Raw genomic sequence first — 22498 nt, 5'->3', positions numbered from 1 at the left:
CGTTGGAGTGTTCTAGTTGCTTTTACTTCGAAGATGAATTATTTGATCGTCAGGCAACAAACGATAAATAGATAGAACTAAAACAAGTACTAGTAAAACTTAAAATTACAGTGACACATTTATTAACGAATTATTTAGACCATTTGTCTTGAATTAGTTAGACTCAATGTAACACACATCTAAAAGGCTGGGAAGACAATGATTGCTTGAAAAGCTTGGTTTCCCCCACTAGCTGTCAAACATTACCATTTCAAAATATTACACGAAGTCGCTGGTTTCAATTAACACTTACATATCAATAACCACATTATTTCACAATTGACAACCGTCTCCATTGCTCGGTAAAATTGGCCAAAAAATAATTTCCTAACATCCGTAAGTAAAATGAAAAATTGGAAATAGTCCAATGTTTATCGATTTCGCCTTTTAAACGCCCTTTGTGGAGTTTTAAAATGCGGTTGCAATGTGGCATGTTCGGTGAAATGCTAAATATAGGCCGATAGCGGGGAAGGAGAGCCTGGTTGTGCGTGGTCAGGATTCATGCCCCCCTCGCCCCACCCCCGTGGCCCGCAGTTATAGGGCTGTCTGTCTCTACTCGACAGGAGAACAATGTCTCGACCGCACTGCAGCTCGGCGAAACAAAAAGGCTCGCTTTTCATTTAGATAATGAATAGTTTTTATTGAAAACTGACTGAGGCAAATCTGAAGTTATTTAAGTTTATTTGTCACATCTCATTCTAGAACCTTATAGCACTGCCCTGTAAAACAGGCTTAATTTTCATTTTCAAAACCGTCACTTTCAGAGCCGTGTTGTTAAACTGTGTAGCCCTAAGTCAGTGTATAGACTATGTTACATATAAAACGCGCGTGCGTGCAAAATATGTATGGTTATGCACAGAGTGTAAACAAGTCTACATTTAGAGTGCATGGAAAAAGTCGAGTGTACGGTCAGTGGGGGAAGAGTGTGCTATACGCTATGCCACGTAGCCATGTTGCTATAGGTCAGGAATAATTTGGACTGCGTGTTTCTGACTCGTTAGATTGTGAATTTTTATATTTCGTTAAATATAATATGTTATGCACTAAGTATGCTCAGCGGTTTGAATATTAATTAGTAATTTACACAGTTAATCTATACGTATATTATGAGGAGTAAATATTTGTTTTTGTATATCACCATTAGACCGCTTATTTCAAAGTAATAGAGGATGAAATTATTGCTCAAACATTTAAAAAATAAGCAAAACCAGGACGCGCTTGTTAAATATAAAAATCTATAGGCCGCTCAACATTTTCGTTTTAAACAGCAAAGATTTCACTTTGAATTTTAAAAGCAACAAAACTTAACATAACGAGGCCAGCAACCCGCGCATACTCGCGCAACCTGTGTCTGTGTGCGTAAACTTAAATTAAACGTGTCTAGAACTGCCTACCCTCACACTTGCGCGGCTCGTGTATTCGCAACCACACACATTTGCATGCCATAGCCTATGTTGCAAAAAGGCAGTCAGAGACAAAAGACTTTTTGAGCATAGCTATGAATCGAGTTGTGGTCGTTCTACAAACGCTTCGTTCATTTACGATACTGCTATATAATATGTAGCCCCATATATCTACGTAGGCTGTGACATTTATCTATTCTCATACCATTGCCATGACCAAAGAAATCTTTTGCTGATGTTGTATTCGTAAAGTGGTATAAACCAAACTAAAATCGTAGATAAGCTCTATTTGTAACGATACCAGACTAAGCAGGCGATTTGCCAATCAAATATATTATCCCTGCAAAGGTTGTTTCTAAATATACATTTGTGACTATGACGAGCTAATAATGTAGGTATTAACGAATCATCACTCTATTTTATCCATTCTAATAATAATATCTGGTCTTCGACGGCCTCATTGCCATCTTATTAATGGCATAAAAAAATTAATTAACATTGACATTACGTATTTTTTAAATATTATTTATTATATATTATTAATATTACTACGTTATCAGTATAAACTATTTATTACTTTACTTTACCAACGAAATTAAATGTAGTAACTTAACTAAATAGAATCCACAACATTGTTAGATTGAAATGTACCTTTTAAATACTATAACGGAACTTTGAAACCACAATAGAGCAAAATGTTCTGTCACTTCTAATATAAACATTGGAATCTACTGTTATTTTTAAGGTAATAAACAATTATAGTTCAATATAAAATACCAAAGGCTTTTACTTAATTTAAAGTACACTCAAATTCACCAGTTCTTCAAAGAACTGCCATATACACCGAGTTATGCACTTATGTTCACATTTTTAGAATAAAAACAGAGTATCTCGAATATTTTATTTAATATTGATAATGAAACACGAAATTTGTAATATTATAAGATGTATTATCAGAGTGAAAGACCACAGGCCAGGACTGTTCAATTTCTCAAGATAATTTGCAATTACTTCGACTTAAATTAGTATCGTAATTAATGTAATTTGTTACGATTAGACATTTAATTGGTTGTGTAACTTTCAGATTATAACGCCACCCCGCTGTTCGCCTCGGAAAACGCCTCCAGTGGTATGTACTGTGGCTTTACCTGCTTTTCTTTGGGATTTTCGTATCCAATTTCCATACACATATACATCCTTAATTTCGACTAGTATTTTAAGGACGAAATAAAGAAAAGCATTTCCTGTTTTAAGATTCGAAAGTGATATTATTTCAAAAGTGTTGGAGAAGGTCTTACAAAAGAACAATTGAGTACTTTATTAATAATAAGTTTAAATAATTGCATATTTAATTACTAGCAAAAAGGGCATTAACCTCAATATTAAAACTCGTATCGATTTAAAAGTCGTGAATCGCCGCCAGCATTCTGAAACGTGCTTTCTGGCTTTCTCCAACCCTTTTATTTTATAATCTATATCTAGATAATTCTAAAACGCTAACTAATCATTTAGAACATCTTAAAATTATGGTATATTTATCCGAAGATTTATGTTAGCTGTTAATATTGCTCCGCACACCTTGATTGCCCGTCTCCTATAAAATTGTTATGTTTTCTAATAAAATTACGTGTAACGGTTTACACGATGCGAAAAATGTTTCATAAATTTAATCTGAGCCGTTCCATTAAAATGGTAGGACATTCGAATGGTGGTAGAAAATGTATCGAAGAAAATAATATGCCCGCCCACACGCCACCGTTGACGAGACTTGTTTTCGAATTTACGAGACATATCTGCTCATTATATGTCAAGCAGTCGATACTGAAGATGAACTAGTGCGGTGATAAGTGTTTGATTGCGTGATATTCCCAATACGTGGCTATAGGTTATTAACCCAGTGAGATAAGGTATCGCCGTCGGCGCATACGTCCTACATACTTCCGCGCGCTTGTCGATGTTTTGTCGGGTACGTATCTATAGACAACGTACAAAACATATCTCGGTTATATACAAATTATGCAAATGTCACATATGATCTAGTCCCAATTACAATACGTTATTAGCGATATTATTGGCAAATCGGTTTACCATCTTTTAAAATCCATTGTAGCCAGTATAGCCACGTAAGGTAACAGTTGTGATGTAACATTGTTGCGGAACGATGTAAAATAAAAAGTTACAGAGCTAAATAGTGCGGCGCCTAAAGTCTAGACCTACTCTTTGCCTCTCGCCTAGAAACATGTCGAGTAACTTCGTCACTAGAGAAATTACCAACTGGTTTGCCATGCAACGGCCATTTACAACATATTCAACATCCAGAGTCGTATCATTAAATGAAAGTCGATGTGAACCAGCTGTCATTAGCTCGCTATCTATTTGCGGTCGGAGATAAATAGTATTGAAGGCACTTTCTCTTGTTAGCTAGCTCTTTCGCGGTTCACCACCGGCGTCACAATTTCATGACTTACACAACTTCAGTTTTAACAAACGCTCGAGTACATGAATCCCTGCGTCAGAGATATATTCAATAATTCATATAACGATCCTTTTATATCGAGATTTGACTTTGAAAATGTCCAGGTGTCATAGGGAATAATAAGACAAACATTCAGGGCATTGCATTTAAATATGTACAGAGTGCGTAATCCTTTTGGATTGAGCGGTGGCTACTAACGGTCCATTGAATAAACATTGGAATCGACGATTATTGAACACATTGAAATTGATGCAATCGTTGCGGCTAATGACGTCAATGTTTACGTACATACGTACATCTTACTAATACTTCGGTATGCGTTTAGTTAGTTATAGCATTTATCCAAACCCGACCACCTAATTACATGCACGATCCTTATTTAAAAATGATATTTAGTTAACTTACTTGACTTGTAAATGTTTTTCGAATGCCCGCTACAAGATGTTAATGACAAAATCATGAACTTCAAAAAAAGCAAAAGGCGATCATAAATTTATCAACGTCAGTGAAATGTCGTGCCAAAATACGGCAGGTATAAAATTGTTATCGGGAGTTGACAAATATAGCATGAAAAGGCGTGACCTCACGTTACCTTAAGAATTGAGGTTACATGCAAATTTTAATCAAATGGAAACAAACTAAGTTGATTAGAAATTAAGCTTATATGTAATACAAAAACTGAAGTAATCCAAATCCTCAAAAGTAAGTTCAATTATTTAAATTGGAAGATAACACATAAACAATTTACAATTTTTCATAATTTACAGTAACATGTACATTATGAAAAATTGCAAACAAATATTAAATAAATAAATCCTTGTTGTGTCTTGACTACGATAACAAGGCACACAATGAACACTGTTCCGAGCTGAGAGAAAATTAAAGGATTAGCTTTCCAACAAACCACGAAGGCACGTAACAAAGCTCCGAGCTTGCTCCTGTTTTGGATTTAAGAACATTATTAACTGTGTAATACTTCGACCGCGTATTGTATTATAATTCATTAGTTTTTTCGGTTAGTATTAAGATGAGCGATCTTTTTATTTGTTTTAGTATATATTAAAACTCATAGTAAACTTGTTCGATTGATAAAAACTAAGTTTACTCGTATGTTACTGTTATTTTTAATGTTTTTTCACGCATCGTGACAGGTCGTAATGGTCACATGCATCTTATTGTTATAAAAGAGTACCGACTGGGGTCATTTGCCTCGGATAAGATAGACCCGTGTTTTTATTACGGCTAATGAATGTTGGATTAAACATCACGTATTTTGTCTTCACGTTTGAACTGATGTCAACGAAGGCTGTCACTTTGCTGCATTCCATCATTCTCAATCACAAAATCCTATACAACTATAATTATATCAGAAGGCAATATGTTATATTGTAATTTAGAAATGCAATAAGATTGGGATGTTCGGTTTGATCTTTAGAAAACTTTTGCCATTTTAAACGGCGTAAGTATTTAAAATATTGTAGTTTCTGTGTAAATGTAAGTGTTTTATTTATGTTTGTTTGGGATGTAGGTTTATTACCCCATTCAGAAAAACATACCCAGCCTAATTGTACTATTTTAATTGAAAATACTTTACTTTCTCTTTTAATCACAGCCTAAACAAAATTTAACAAAAAGAGACACAAGAGTACTTTCGTAAAAGGAGGAAATTCGATGCTGATTTTGTCTGTCGACTTGGCTTCCAATACTTTGTTTTCTATAGTATATTGTGTAGTAAGCCAGCAGACTATAAGGTTCTGTAAATTAAGGTACAATTGCTACATAGGATATCGTTTCGGGTAGGTTAGGCTAGATGAGAGAAACCGAAAGTAACCAGTTCAAGTACAGAGGGTATGAGGGCGTGACTGGGTCGCGCAGCCTCCACATACCTCTCTTAAAATAACTTTGGAACTCGGTAAACTCTGCGGATCGCAATAATTATGGTATTCTTAATAAAATGATAATGTCGTGTTGCACTCAATCATAAACGTCGGTTATGTATTATATGAATAAATTTTACTGAACAGATAAACCATTATCCATTCCTTATTACTTTTTCATATTGATAATTTGTATTTATTTACCCACGATTCATATCCCTGTCATAATGTATGTATCATGAGTGTGTACTCAATCGTTTCAATTCGCTGAGTGGCCAGTACATATGTATATTTTATACGGGCTTAAAAGGCACAAACAACGGATGACGTTGAGTCTTCCAAAACACGAGGAGTATTATGCACATAAACCTAAATGTTAAAGTTAAACATGTGCGGCACAGTAATATCATATCAGCCACATTATGCTGCAATTCGATAAGTATAACATTACATTCACTTGGCCGTCTACTCGCTGACCTATATTATATATATTACTAAATTTGTTTATAACGTCTCGAATAACATTTGGTATAAAACAAATAGTTTCAGATGCCTACCTTACTCATAATAACGTTACGATATCAAATTAATAAAACTAAGCTTACCATAGAGAACCTATTTCTATCTTATATTTAGCTATTTTAGTTTGCGCTATGCGTTAACTATGGAGAGATATTGCTGTTATGAACACTGTACATGAAAATGTGTTAAATACCACAGATTTAAACAATCGGACACTTATTACTTCACTTGTAATGTAAATAGTTTCTATATGATTCAACGGAGGCACGAAGCTCTAAAGTGCGTATCGATTGTGTAGGATGTAGGTTACAGGCTCCCGGGTCAAAGGTCACGGGTAGGTCACCTCTATCAGGGCAACAGGCCGTCTGGCTCAACCGGCAAAACCTTGCGATATTCTGTGTATCACACAGTACAACCCGCTAGCTATAGGAAGACCACAAAATCGTTATATATTTTTATCACAAATTGTATGACTGTTTTAACAGCAAATACATAATGCATTGTTAGTAATATTTATGTATTATTACGAATTCATTGGCACATGATCCATATTTATGAATAATACATTTCAGTAATGAACGTTATACTAGCGAAGGATAGGCTTTTGGCCGTAATTATTATATATATATGTCTAGAACTGAATATCTCTTTCTATTAAGCCATAATTAAACTCGCCATAGGCACAGATGTTAAATTTATTCGAAATATATTCAGGTTAGAGAGAAACTCCGTAGTATGTCAATAGTTAGGGCAAGGAAGCATCTTCTTTTAATAAAGCACGCATCGGTAATGTAGATTAGGACATATTTATAATGAAATTAATAGCTACACGATCCGTGGAACGCAGATTTAAAGACTGTTTTGGTTCTATGAATGATTTTTATTTTATGAAAATACGAAATAACTATAAACATTTGTTGCTGACGCTTGTTTTCCTTACAAAGTATTTCACATAAAACAGCGTACTAAAATACAATGTAGTGGTTTAGCATTCAACGTATAATTTATTAATATTGCCTTTACAATTTTCAATAATAGTAAATTGAAAACTATTGGTCTTAAATTCCTGTATTTCATCCTTAAATTGTATTGTATATTTACTCTTTTATTTTCTGTTATAATTAATGTCGCCGTGTACCCTTTTCGAGATACGTAGAAATACCTACGAAATTTGTGTCTTCGCTTTAATAGCAACATTTGTGAAAGTGACAAAAATACATAGTTATTAAAATACTTATTATTTGAAAGGGACTAGGATATTATACAAAATATCGCCCTTCTTAATTTTCGACATTCGTGTTTATTACATATACATTCTGAAGACAATATTTTTTTGTAGTGTAACTAACAAACATGCCAATTATGTGTTCAGTTTCAACATTATATTACAAGGTAATAGCACATGTTTGTTCAATGTAAACACTGTTTATTACTAAAATTACAAAGCAATAAATCAAGCTGTGAGTACCCTGTACAGTGCATAATTATGCCTTTAGGATTTGTTTGTTTCGAAGTTCCCACCGGGTAATCAGACACCTAGGTCTTTAGTATCTACTTGTATGGTTGAATACTACATGGTTTGTCGCCTTCAGTACGAAATAAATAAATACGATATGCAATAGGCATACTTTATTCACTAGTTAACGGATTTATTAAGTGTTTATATTCTAAGATCCAAAATTTCGAACCGTTAGGCCGCCGTCGTCCAAGGTTTCTTGGTCCTTTAATTTGAAGAACAACGCAAACATATAATAATGCAAATGTAAATAGCAGCTTGCAAATAACAGCTTCCGATACATGCAACCGTATATTCACAAACTCGGGAACCACGACCAGTAATAAAAGACATTTGCATACAAATGCGATAGAAGAAAGTACGGTCTATTATACCCTGGTCGTGTTAGGAGCAACTTGAGCACTTTCTCACGCTGCGAATGCATAAAGCCAATTTTCCACAAGAGCAAAAATAACACAAATTCAATTAGGGTGAATGTTGCTGTTCTGCAAAATGAGATGCAGGGGGAGGGGGATTTATGGGTGTAATATAAATAGCGATGGCGAGAGGTAATCAACAACAGATGTAGATGGTCCTGAATAAACACGCTGTTGCTGCTAAGGTTAATTTATGTACACCATATGCATTGTTTCAGACTTGTGAATGTACTATCAGATGCTTCAAATAGCCCAAGTCACAGATAACTTATAATAAATAGATTTAATTAACAACACAAAACACCATTTCAATTTTTCCCGACTGGTGGTCTGATGGAATCATAAATCTAAATTGCAGTATCCACTTAACCCATTGAGAATTATTGGAGTTTTTAATCTATTAAATTTATTAAATTATTCTGTCTATTAAATTTATTAAATTATTTGTAACTCCAGACTAGAGCCGGTTTAGGAATTCCCAGAAACGTCGTTTTTGCATTTCAAGCTGAAGATGAAACCCCCCAAAGAAATACGTATATCCGAACATTCATGATGTCTCGTTGTTATTCATGTCATTACGTAACGTAGTCTCAATATAAGGAGGGCATATGGTCGGTCCAAAAACTGCTCTAAACAATTTGATTAATACGTCCGACTAACCTGCATATACTTCGGTATCTCTTGTAGGCGCAGTCGAGCCAAATGAGGGCGCGCGACGGATCGATACAAGACTTGAATAGCGGCGCTAAGAATGGCTTGTTTCGTTACGATTTAAAGGATTACTAGAAAACTTTTCGTATATGCGATTGCGTGTATGTAAGATAACATCGGTCTTGTTATTTAATGTGGATTCATGTTAGTAAACTTGGTAAGTTTGTAACCATGGTGACGATGTTATTTCTACTACTAACCCTCGTTTCATGATGAGGCCGTGTTTATTTTCAAAGTATCATTAAGATTCCTTTTTAAACCTTATCAATGCGATAGTTGTAAAAACATAACTAGACAATGATTTACGCATTTATATCAAGTCAATAATACTATTAAAATGTTGATCATGTCAAATTTTCGGCTACAGTCCTCGCTACGCTAAGCCCGGTCGTAGACCCTCTACAAAATCTGTAGCAGCCATGTTCTTGCATAGAAACGTGACAATATTTCTTCTAAATTAATTTAAAGTCTGTTGCTTTCTGTTATTATTTACACTGTATATAATACAAGGTATGTTTTATGTTAGCTAACTAAATAAGATAATGATTAAAAATATTTGGCGTTATTATAACTAAAAGGTAATGTGAAATAGTATAACATTAAATATAATCTGTTCTGATATAAGAAGTATAAAATACTGTGATATATTTCAGAGGAAGTTCCTTAATCAAAATAAAAGTCATATTATTCTATGCGCTAGTAAAATCGAGTGCTCTTTTGTTCTCAAATATTCAGTGTTTTATTTACAACCATCGACAGTAAAATATCATATCCATTGTTATTTCCTCCGTTACCGTGATATTAATATTCGTTTCTTTAGTTAAACGGTCGTTCCGAAAATATAAAAAATCCCCTTAATACGCAAATTTTATTTCTAGACATATCCTTCATATTCGGATTTTAATTTATTGTGCTGAATAAGTAATATGCTACTTAACAAATCATGTACTATATTTACTACTGAGTATATTTAAATGTAATTTGTCAAAAAATCAAAATCGTCCTAATAATATTTCGTATTAAACTATCTAGTCTATGGAATTTGCTTCTTATTAAAAGCAGATAAGGTAGAAATAAGTAATCTCTAGTTCTGTGTGCAATTTAACATTTTCCTATTATAGCAAAACCTTGTACTTGTAGATAAAAGAGGATAAGTTCCAGCGGGTGTCGGCGATTGCACATTTAGATGCAAAATTCAACTTGTAAAGATGACTTTGTGGCGCCACGTAAAGCAAAGAATCTCTGGAGTTTCCACACTGAATACTAAGATATACTAGCTTAAACTTATCACCTAGGATAAGAATTTGTTTTTCCTTAACGAATAACATTCACTTTACATATTAATTTATGCTCTCTTTTCGCCGGCAGACTGAGTATTTTATTTAAAAGAAATAACTTGTAATGTTAAAATTTAAGATTGTCGTGACAATGTCGAAACGGATTGAAAAATTATCCCCGTTTGTGCTAGTTCAGAGTAATTGTTTAATAACTGAATTTAAAATTCTCAATTATTGTTATTAAAGATTGTATTTAATTATTTGTTCAGAAATTACGGTTACAAAATTATGAAAAGGCGTGGGAAGCCAATCAACGTTATTTTTTCAATGCAAAGAACGGTTACTCTGAATATATCCTTATACAATAATAATTATTTAACAAAATTAAAAAAATTATGACAATACAGAAATTATGCCTTATGGACCACGAACCACATTGAAAGAGTGGGTACGTACACTACACCACTATTTATCAATATTACTCTAACCAATTTATTTTAGAAATACTAAAATAAACAACGAATTGTCATTTATGTGATACTTCCATCGATGAATTGCTCGACACGGAGAACGTTTTTAAAAATATTTTTCCGAACTATAATATTAAATTATAAATAAAATCTGGGTAGCGAGTTATTTCTAGACAAAATCTAAACGAAGGCATGACTAGGTAGCAATAAAGCCAACCTGGGTGTGGCAGTGCGTGGTTATTTACAGCAGCCATAAAAATATCCAAAGGACACCATGGAGATCTTCAATAATTGGAGTCAAGAGCAGTTGTGAAGCTTATGAGTAATGTACTCATAAGTTTTATGAGGTTTTAAATTACACGTTTATTTATTCTTGGCACTTGTCATGCAGAGACCAGAACACGACGAAGGACTTCTAGCGTGGTAAGATTTACAAAGTCGTAAATGATTTTATCGTTTTATTTAAACTTTGAAAATAAATAATCGCATTTAAGCACACAAAATTGCTTTATTTCAATTGACAAAATGTCTTCTCAATTAAAAGTATAGGCTGGCCTATGTTTATTTTAAGTATTGCGACCGGATGTTTGCAACCACCGCTCGGTTATCTTAAATCCGAATGTCGAACTTCATTAATATCTCAAGCTGTACGATTATTGCTCTTTATGCGCCATTTATTGAGAAATCGCTGAGATGTGTTTGGGCAAGATGTGATCAGTTGGCTTATGTATTTCATAACAATACTGACAAATGAAACCAGTTTCTATATTAAGATCTCGGCCCATACACTCCTAGATCCCTTTCTAGTTTGATCGTATCAATAAGTGACTTCTGTTTGACTATTATTTATTTAATTCTACTGTGTCATATCTTTTGTTATGGTGATATATTTCATTATTTATCTATTCTTAGACTTCGACTTATAGTTTTAGTTAAAAGATAATTTCCAAGTATTTTATGAGTATTGCGCCTATTCAATTCTATCTCACGTATAGTTAACTTGTAACTGTAATGTAAATAACTTACTGCTTAATGAGAATAAAACAAAATGTATTAGATTTTCACTACTAGCGTTATGCGAGATATTGGTAACCTTAAAAGTTAAAGTGTCCGTAACTTTCTTAAGGACACTTTAACTTTGTTAACAAAACTGTAGCTAGTAGGTTCTAGGCATAACACTAGATAGTAAACTCCAGTGGGGCCCACTCATAGTGACTCTTTCGAATAGACTGAGCTTTGCAGCATATGCAGTAAAGAAAATCCGACAGTTTACTGATAAGAACATGGCTAAAATAGTGTATCATAACTTCTTTCACGGCGTTATGTCGCACGGTATTCTACGATGGGGTCCTGTTGTTCAATCCATATTTGAGCTGCAGAATTGGGCTGTTCGGGGTATTTGTTGTGTTTCCCCAACAATACGGTATACGGAATAAGTTTAAGGAATTAAATATTATGACACTATCCGGTTAATATTTTCTTGAATCCATGTTGTATGTACAAATTATTTATTTGTTGTTATATAACGAATACTTTAATAAATTTGACGAATACTTAAATGTTCCTTATCCTTAAGATTGATTTGCTTCAGTTCAAACAATTTGTATGACTCAAAACTTAGCGATTAAAAGAGTGGAGGAAAGTTTCTTGCTGGCTCTACGCCTACGCTTGACTTGCGAACTGGTAGTAAAAGTAAATTTAGAATTGATTTAACTTCTTTCCTGACGTTCATAAGTGCACTTGTATACCTATATGAACCAAAGTTATTTTGACTTTGATTTACACAATCGTTCACCAGCACACCAGCCTCTATAGAAGCAATAATATTTACTTCTCATCCTTAATGTCGTAATACATAAAATGCAAATAGACAAAAGGAGAAAATATAGAATTGAACCCATCCCGTCGGTAATGTTGATAAACGTTGAAATGGGTACGTGATGCTCCGCGCGGATTTCACCAATCTTTCCATTTACGCTTTTCCGATCGTCTCAACTCGCCATTTTCAAACTGGAAATAAGACGCAGTAAACACGGACTGTCATCTGCTCGAAATATTCTTCGACGCGGAGTAAGCGTACTTTTAAAGCACTCCGGAGAATTCACATATGAGAAATAATAGTGCACACGACAGAAATCCCAGTCGCTTTTATAACGAATCTGACTTTTAATGGATTAAAAGAGTTTTCTAAAGTTTAATTCAAGTTATACAAGAACGCGGCGATAGTAAAAGATGTCATTCGAGGGAAAGTCATCCCATCCCTGAATTTCTCAAGAGCGTTGCATACGTAATGCAATGCAAAGCAGTTGCGGAGACGTCATTTAACTTTCTTAATTTATTCAGTATAATATCTGCTTGTCTCTTATTGGCGACAAGCTGTCACAAGTCTTTGTTTTTACGGTGAGATTCTTAAAATTATAATTTTCCATACCACAATCACTTTATTACGCTTCACAAGGCTCAACGTCAACTCAACACAGACCTTTAAGCAAATTTGTGTACACTTTGTAAAATTTGTTTTGTCTTACAGGCTTTTATTTAAGGTTTCGTTTTATTTTCAGCATAATTTTCACACTCTTGTAGCGTGCGGATATAGACAGTCTATGGAGCATTATACACCTATTAACCATCCACAGCGCTCCCACCACGTTGTGGCCCCAATGCGTTCAAACTCTCTAATTACGATGAAACAATCGTTGAAATCCCACCGCGCCGGTTATCGAACTCACCAAAGCTTACAAATCTGCCATAACAAGGCCAGCCGTCGGTGTATGTGACGTAATCATAACCTCCTCGAATGAAATATCAGCGAACGGCGAATTAGGCCATGTTTGTGTAGGCTCGTCATGTTCTACGAAATTCCAAGTTACGGACGAGTCATTTTGGGTTGATAAGACTTCTATAAAAGAGCCGAGAAGCGGTTAACTTTTATCCATCATATTTGTTTAGAAGAAAGATCTTTTTATTTTACTAAATAAGAGTGAATGCAAGGCATGTCTTTGGTTACTACGAATTTATAAAGCAAGGATTATCTAGAAAACAATTATTGCATCTGACAGCATCCAAGCCATTGACTATTTTAAAAGATCGACAGCATTGTTATATGCATATAGAATACAGATGTAGTACATGGCTGGCGCCGGATCGACTGATATAAGCATAGGAAAGTATCGGTTTGGAATAGACGTATGAAAATTATTGAATTTGTTATAATTCAAGTAATATCTTCCTGAAATACAATTTTGCTTTGAATTTATTTTCAAGATATTCTGAATATATCCTGTATCGTAAATAAGATAGCGAAAATTTGTATAAAAATGTGAATTTCTAGGAGAGAAAAATGTAGAAATGTTTGTTACGCGTTTTCCTTTTGAGATTTTGTTAAACATTTCAACGACAGAGTATTTGAAAATTTACAGCCTTAGAACTTCAGCAGCCCAAAAACAAGTTCACTTTTATTAAGCGTCACCTATAAAATAGTTGGGTTTGCATTTATAAGAGAAAACTCGTCATTGGCAGAAGTGGGTTGGTGCAACGAGCAAGTAGGTGAGCATGTCGAGGTCGTGACGTCACGCGCTTTCTCTGCGCCCGCGCTACTCTTGTGCAATCCCCGCCAGCGCACTTCTTGCTCTTGCACTCTGCCCTTACTTTATTACCTATATTATTTCTATGTAATGCCTATACACGTCACTATTTTATACTAAAAGTTGTATTTATTTAGGTACTTTACATAATCTTACTATTGTTCGAGGTAAATATTTAAACAATTTTTTACGATAATTCCTTAGTTTGAGTTAAAAAAGTAAAAATTCACGTATACCTATCATTATACGTAATGCGTAATGTAAATTAACGTTTCCTGCCCATTGTTTTCTATTCACTTAAGTAGTTACTAGTAAAAAGAAACTACACTATATTTTTTTTGGCCTCAGGTTTCATGTATCATGATCATCTGTTAATCTGATAGGCAACTAGGTGATGAGCCTCGTGTGCCTTACTGACGAGGCGGACGTCGTCGACTTTTTGTTGATGTTGATGTTTTCCTTCACCGAATTCGAGCGAATGATAAATGCGCACCTAGGCAGAAAGTCCATTGGTGCACAGCTGGGGATGGAACTTACGACCTCATGGATGAGACTCGCACGCTGAAGCCTCCAGGCCAACGCGAGCAGTGTTAGCTTAATAGTTTAGTGAATAATAATATATTCGTTGTCGTAACACGTTCGGTAAATGTCTGAGTCATAGTACGTATCCATTCACTACAATCCGCCCTGTAATGCTACAATAAAAGAGTTACATAGAAAAGAAGAAAAAACTATTTAAGAAAATGTGCCTTTTGAATAATTTCAATGGAATTACAGCGTAAATCATACAAGTTTTAACTAAATGAAATGTTTATAGTCGGCACTCTTGAAAATAGCACACAGCATATTTATATTTTATGTTTCGTCGTAAAACGTTTGTAACTATCCATATTGTGAAGCTAATAAAACATGTTCGACTAGGCACTAGGGATAATATACTACCTATAACAAACACATAGTGCGATACGAGGACGTATAACAATTGCATTTTTTCAATTTTACTTTACTATACCACGAAGGCTACATGCTAATTGAACGGGGCGGTTAAAATAAATAATGCATTTTTTTTCATTTCTTTTTTCTTTATAACCTTGGGTATAAACGAATGGAGATTTTGAAGTCCGATGCATGCTTATCTCCACATCGGTCACACAACCTACTTTGCGGTAAATGAAATTTCATTTTGAGATTTTTATTTTAGTTAATTGCAATATGCAAATTGGCGTGACGGCACGAACGACGAGATATTATTTTATTTTTATATTGTTTATGATATTTACGTAACCAGGCTAGCGCACTTTAAGTTGCTGTCATTGGAGAAACGTAGAAAATTAATTGATATATCGATTGCCCCAGACTTTTAACTTAATTAAAAAATTTCGTGAACCCTCTAGATATCCCAGGTATCCCATCATCCTATTTGTCCCTCCTTTCAGAAGAACGCGTTTAGGCCAAAACTCACCAAATTCCAGATTGAGCATTCTGAATAACGGCCTGGGTCTGGATATTCATAGTTGCTCCCATCACACTTTAAAATAGATTACCGTTTAGTTTTTATGATTTAATTGTTTTGTTTAATATTTGTATTATCTTTTCATGTATATATAACCTATAACTGCTTGTCACGTTAAAAATTCTATATTGTGGTTCTATTAAAAATGTATCAGTGTGCCGAGTGTTGGCTAGCTTTTATAAACAATTAAATTAATAAAATATAGCAATGTTGGCTTAGTGGCTTTAACGCATTTAACGTTCGATAGAACGGTGAGGGAAAACATTTTGAGGAAACCAGCTTGCCTTAGACTGAAAAAGTCGAAGATTAACAAATTATCATGAAATAGATACAGAAATTTGAGTAGTAGTTGTAGTAGTACTGATTAAAAAAATTTAAATATTAATATATTTCATTCTACACCTTAAAGTCGCGATTTTGTTGATACCAACAATAGTTGAATCAGTTGACCTAAATTAACTAGGCGTTGTTATTCCAGAAGTGTGGAGTGCGGGCGGCGGGGGTGGCTCAACAGCATGCGGTAGCAGCGGTATGGACCTGAAACACGAGGTGGCCTACCGAGGCCTGCCCAGCCAGGTTAAGGCCGAACCGGGGGTCAGCCACAACGGGCATCCCCTGAACGGGCACGCGAGGGATTGGATGGCTGGTGGCGGTGGCTCCCCGTCACCGGGTGCAGCCCAGCCACAACCGAACGGGTACTCCTCGCCGCTGTCGTCAAGCAGCTATGGACCTTACAGCCCGAATGGAAAGATAGGTAGGTTTATCTCTTTAGTTTGGATGTACCTTTCTCGTTGACACGTATTGGGAAGTAAACAAATATTTTTATAATGCAACCACAAAGTGTATTTCCCTCTTGGAGAATTTCAAGAACAAAATTGTGTAACTGTTTAAATGGCTACTGAAGCTGCGTCCCCCACTCGTATCATGTGTGACGGTAATTGCGTCACAGTGGGGAGTGTGGCCCACATAACATTAGCTTGGAACAACAATAGTCCATTTCCCAAGAGCCTCGCTGAAGGCCTGAGACCCCCAAGTGGTTATACGTGATTCGAATATTGCCATTTGTCGCTCAGAACTTCGAATACAAAGGATTGTTGGCTATTGGCACTCCATAATAGCTAATTTACTCAATTATAACTTGTTATGTAAGTGCAAAACGAGCTACTCTCCGTCTCTAATCTTTATGAAACATTTTACGTATAGAAGGCTAGTTTCACGCGTAATCATCAGAGGCACCAAGTTTTTTATACAAATATTTACGCAGACATCGTGTAATTTTCCGTGATCAATGCAATCCCTCATAACGTTCCAGTTCCAGTTTCGTATTACTTATATGCAAAATATCTTTTTAAAAAATTAACACAAATTTTAATAACTGTACCTTCGATTTTATGCCGCTAAACAAAAGTACATAATAATACTTCATGCCACACTTGCAATATACCTAACATAATACGCGATTGTTTAAACTATAATTACCGCAGTAGTCATTTACATATTTTAATATATACGTGACTTCTCTCGACCTCTTTGACTCCACCGACGCGTCAAGGACGTACATAATTTTGTTAATATTCTGTTACCACAACAAAAAACTCAGATAAAGAGCCCGAGCGCACGAGCTGATACGAGCAATTCGGGGCTCATTCGAAACTGGGCAGTGTTTTATCGGCGTTAAAAAGGATTTTTCCGTGTTTATCGCTATCACGCTACTAGATAATGAGGTCGTTGACCCGAGAATTGCTTAAGTGCGTTATTTGATAATAAATAACGCTCTGTTGATTTTTGTTCTATTTACTTACACAGGCTTAAAGGGCTCTTAAAAATCGCATTTTTCACCTTGCTCTACGCTATAACTAAACAAAAAATTTCCTCGGTCCTACCACACTCTGTATGTACACGAAATACCTAGTAACAGCCGTTTCAAATTTCACATAACACTCGAGTATTATTTATTCAAGTGATATTTTTCTTCAAATACAAATTGCGATATTTTCTTCGTATTGTGGGAGCGGAGTTCTGTTTGTCTGTTAATGTTTGAAGTAGCCAACTACACGTTACATTTCAAAAATCAAGCCTTAGATACTGGCTGACGATTTCGTCTTCGCTTAAAAAGCAAAGTTATTTACTTCCCAAAGCTCGTCCTCCTCCCTCCCAAATAAAATACTTATAACGTATTCGTATTGTAAATATTAGGAAGGTGATATGCTGAAATTTATAAAGCAGTCAATAGGATATTATTTTTAAATGAAATATTGATATTCATAAAGGGTCAGATCAGGGAAATTAAAATAGAACATTGTTCACGTGTTTATGTCTATGAACATCGTGTATCGTCGGTGACGTAGCCGAAACTTGACAGAATTTATTAAGCGCTAGAGATTCTGAAGGTCTTGAAACGAATAAAGAGATTTCCCTGAAAAAAATGACGGAATACTGTATAAATAAATCTAAGTACAACTGCGAATGTTTTAAATACCATACATATTCTTTGGTTTAGTGGAGTCCATAGTCCGGATCTGGAAGCAAATAAGCTAACTAATAACGCTGCGATGAAATTTACGTAATATATTAACGGAGTTGCCATAATCAAATCCACTATTATATGACAGTGTAAGTTTGTTGCCAGCCAAATTAAGTTCACTTCCCTTATATTCATTTGATCTGGAACTGGGCCGAGTTTCCAAGAACCAATTAACAAACTTGTCTCAACGAAAAATATTTGCGGCGTCGGAGCATCACGTTGCAGCGTCCCCTCATTATTTCCTCGTTAAGATTTATTTTACGGTACTGATGGACTGCTTAATCAAGCTTATTTTGTCTTTATAATTTTGTTGAACTTTTTGTATCAAATATTATAAAGAAATATCCACCTACTACGTCATGCAATATTGCTACTCCGATCCACTTTTCGATGAGTATTACAAAAATATTGTCAAAGCCTCTTAAATAATTTAATGGCGTGTAGTGTTATTTAGCCTTTATCTAATACGCAAACAGGATATACTACCTCTGATGCATCAATGCAATTTCCGCTAAACGCTACGCTGATGTCTATCGGTTGAAAAATCGGCTTAACAAGCAAAAAGTCTAGTAAATGCTTGTTAAGATCATCAAAGCGCTGGTTATTATCTTTTTTGTTTGTACCTTCGTCTCGGTCAAGTTTATCAATTTATGTATTATGTACCGTCATGTAATAAGTATGAAACCGAAGCTACTTAAGTTCCACTATTAAATTATATTTTTAATTAACATGGGGATTAAATGGCGGATCTTAGCTGTCAATTAGAAGTTAAACAATTGTCTGATTTGTGTAATTGCTCGAAACCTTAGAACCTTGAACAATAGTTATATTTTGGATATTCCATTGCTAAACAAACGGGAGACAATATATTTGCAATTGCTTTATAACAGTAAGACCTCGTTCAAAACTTGAAACTACTATAACACAAATATATTTCACATGAAAGCAATAAAATATTATTACTAGAAATTTCTAAATTATGGCGTAGAGAATCATATTGATGCTTAGAAAGTTCGATCGTGGTTTCGTTAATACCAAAACAGTTCTCATGATCTTTCGACCAACAATGTATACTCTCACTTTTGAATATAACTTTTTACTAAACGAAATGACAGTGAACCGAAGTACTCCAGAAAGGATAATTTACATTTATATACACACATGATGATGGAGAGCATCGTCAGGAAAGCAACACGTCTAAGACCCAGAATCTATTACCTACCCAGAAAGATTATCCAGAACAGATATTAGCCAAGATATAGTGTTGTAGTTGTAGTGTTTTTTTTATAACCAAATGTTGTATTTATCTGCTTAAATAAAGTTTCTACGCTGTCTTACTATGTTGTCATGGAAAATAACTTCCATCTTTTTTACTCACCAATAAATTTAATAATGACCTTACTTGGTCTAAATGAAGGCTTTAAATGACTTCCGCATTATAATCACAATACCTCATTAATAATACTGATATCGTCGTTAGTAAAACGAAGTTTTGCTGTAACTCTTATGATTGTGATTTATCAAAAACTTGATGTCTTAGTTAAAGGTTTAATTAGGCATTTGGAACTAAGAAATGGTAACAGCTCTGTTGCTTGACAAACTGTCAACGATTGTTTCATTATATATTATATATATTATTTATCTCTAAACATCTGGGTTCCTTTGCCCTGCCACAATGGTCAGTGAGAAACTTAAGAAGGTAAAGTCAGCCTTAGGCACAAAACAGACGTCATATTATTTTTTGATCCTGTATTGAGTCATGGGTAAAAGTGATATTATTTTTTCAACTAATTACAATTTAAGTAATACTTACGAAACGTGTGACACAAACAAAATTAATTAGCGAGAGCAGTTAAACAAGATAGCACGTGATAGTGTGTTGAGTTGGGTAGAATAGTGAATGAATATACTCGTGGCCGATACCCACTGACCCAAAAGACGTTGATTCGCATTTCGATTATTATATTCGACCTTATTAAAAAGGTTAATGAGCCAGTGAAAACATTGGGAAAACATGCAGTTTGCCAACTGGCAATCCCGGCCGGTTCGTATGTAATTGCATAATGTTACCGACCAAATTAGCCTCACTGTGTCAATTGTTTTGTATATTCATTGTGTACACAAAGTGGCTTATTCGGCAACACGTGTATTACATTTCATTAATTTGTAACATGTATTTACAAATGTAGCTTGTGGTGATTTTAAATTAAAATTAAATAAATTCATATGATTAATTACATCCCTCATTCACTCGACTCGTGTGGCCTGGGGGACCAAAAAAATGAGGTCACCAACCCTTCACAACAGTAGATCTGTTCATTCATTAATAATTTTCATGATTAATACTTTTATACACTTCTAAATATACATTTTATAAAGAATGGAACCATCTCGTTTTGTTAACAAACCTTGAGTGAACTCGAACTCGACGCTGAAAAGTTGGAAAAACAAAAGTTTTGAAAGAAACTCGGCAATGCAATCCTTACCTCCAACAGTTCATTAAATCGTTTCATAATCAGCATTGTCTATCGTGGAAGGGGCCAAGGCCAACTTTATCGCTGTTTGAACCCGTGTGAACTCAGCATGGCGCAATCTGCTCCCATAATGTGAACCCGTCTTAATCCTCTCGTTAGAAATCATTATACCTATATAGCTTATTGGCTGCATCTTTGCAACCTCAAAGGGAAAATCTGTGCCTAATTATAGAAGTACCTACTACAGCAGCTTTAATGTATTTTTGGAGTTTTACTCCTGTACCTGAGTATATTCTATAAATTCCGCTATTTTCGATGCTATGAAGTAAAAAGGAAATATGCAATGAATGAACGGATGTTCATTTGCGAGACTATACAAATAATTTTCTCAATACACATTAAATAAAACAGACATCGAAAAAGCTAGGAAGCTGACATGGGCTCTTCAAAAATCTTTTTAAGATAAAATATATTTGCATACTACGATTTTGTTAGGAAAAGTATACGGGCTGCATTGCACCGGAAGTGAGTGAGCTCATCGCACGGTGGGCGGGGCTCGTCCATAGAGTATAAACTACAAACGTTCCGCCAAAAGGCGCGCCATTGTCGATCCGTGAACAGAATTGATGTGCGAATTGAACAAAACGTTATTGACACTTAAATCGTTTACGTAGGTGTCGCTAGATCACTTTACTATTCACGTTTGTTTGTTTCGTACGAAATATCCTTGAGAAGCATGCTTTATGAACTCGAGTTATGCTCAATACAGTATAATGTATATTCTAGATTTTACTTTTAGAATTATTTATATGAACAATTTATGTACTCTATTTTTATTTAAGTATTTGTTTTCGTTATTGGTATGGGTCATTATTAATATACCTTAACGAAAAAGTTGCAAAAGTGCTAGTACTACCATTTAACGTATAGTATAAGTATATGATGTGTATATGTAAGTGGATTCATCCCGAATGAAATCTTATTGTTCATGAGCATCAACGCGTGAAATCGACCGTACTTCGTGCATGCATTGATATAATAATTGTTGACTATTAACTTTTGCTTGAATTGTGTTAGCCATAAACTGATATATCAATATAATATCCAGCTATACGAGTACGTATATATACATCATGTATATATGCAATCTAAGTGGCCGGGCGATGTAGATCTCACCAAAGTAAAATTGCGCACGAACCAAGTATGGTTTGCTAAATAGCTTCAGAATGTTAATTATCAATATTGATCTTGTGAATCACATTCACATGTCTGTAATTACAAAACTCGAAGTAAATTGAGTCGCGTAGGTTTCCAGTATAGATAAGAACTTTAATTGCCGCGTTGCGAGTCCCAGTCCCAGTAGGTCAGATATTATTAAAAATAGTTCTGCAGTTTTGTTTTTCTTTACTCACGTTAAGCAAAGGATTACTGATATGCCTCTGGATCTGTGTCCTTGCTCTCTCACAGTTGTGTAAGCGCAAATTTATTGTTTATATTTCTGGCTTTTTGGCCAAAGGTGTAATCGAATGTTTAAGGCATTGATATGATCTAGCCATCTCATACAATGAGACGTCGCTCATTGCAAGTGGGTCATGAACTAGTGGGCTAGGTCGGGAGGACCCATGCAATTGGGACGATCCGGGACTGTCCTACTTTCGTGTCCTGGGTCGGCACGGTGCGCTCGTTCGTGATCCTT

The 22498-nt window shown here is 34.9% G+C and overlaps 1 protein-coding gene across 3 annotated transcripts in view; it reads left to right on the top strand.

Moving 5' to 3' along the window:
• LOC123720193 (ecdysone receptor) overlaps nt 1-22498 on the top strand; it is an 80042-nt gene that overhangs the window by 9350 nt on the left and 48194 nt on the right. For 2 of the 3 annotated variants that reach the window (XM_045676727.1, XM_045676725.1), the window contains exons 2-3: nt 2527-2571; nt 16283-16558. In XM_045676727.1, coding sequence (XP_045532683.1) covers nt 16336-16558 — 223 coding nt within the window. In that variant the 5' untranslated portion in view covers nt 2527-2571; nt 16283-16335. The remainder of the gene's footprint in view (nt 1-2526; nt 2572-16282; nt 16559-22498) is intronic. The other variant, XM_045676726.1, reaches the window with a different exon arrangement.

This window comes from Pieris brassicae, chromosome 2, assembly GCF_905147105.1.
Source record: "Pieris brassicae chromosome 2, ilPieBrab1.1, whole genome shotgun sequence".
Lineage (NCBI taxonomy): Eukaryota > Metazoa > Arthropoda > Insecta > Lepidoptera > Pieridae > Pieris > Pieris brassicae.
This window is presented reverse-complemented; position numbering and strand designations above follow the sequence as displayed.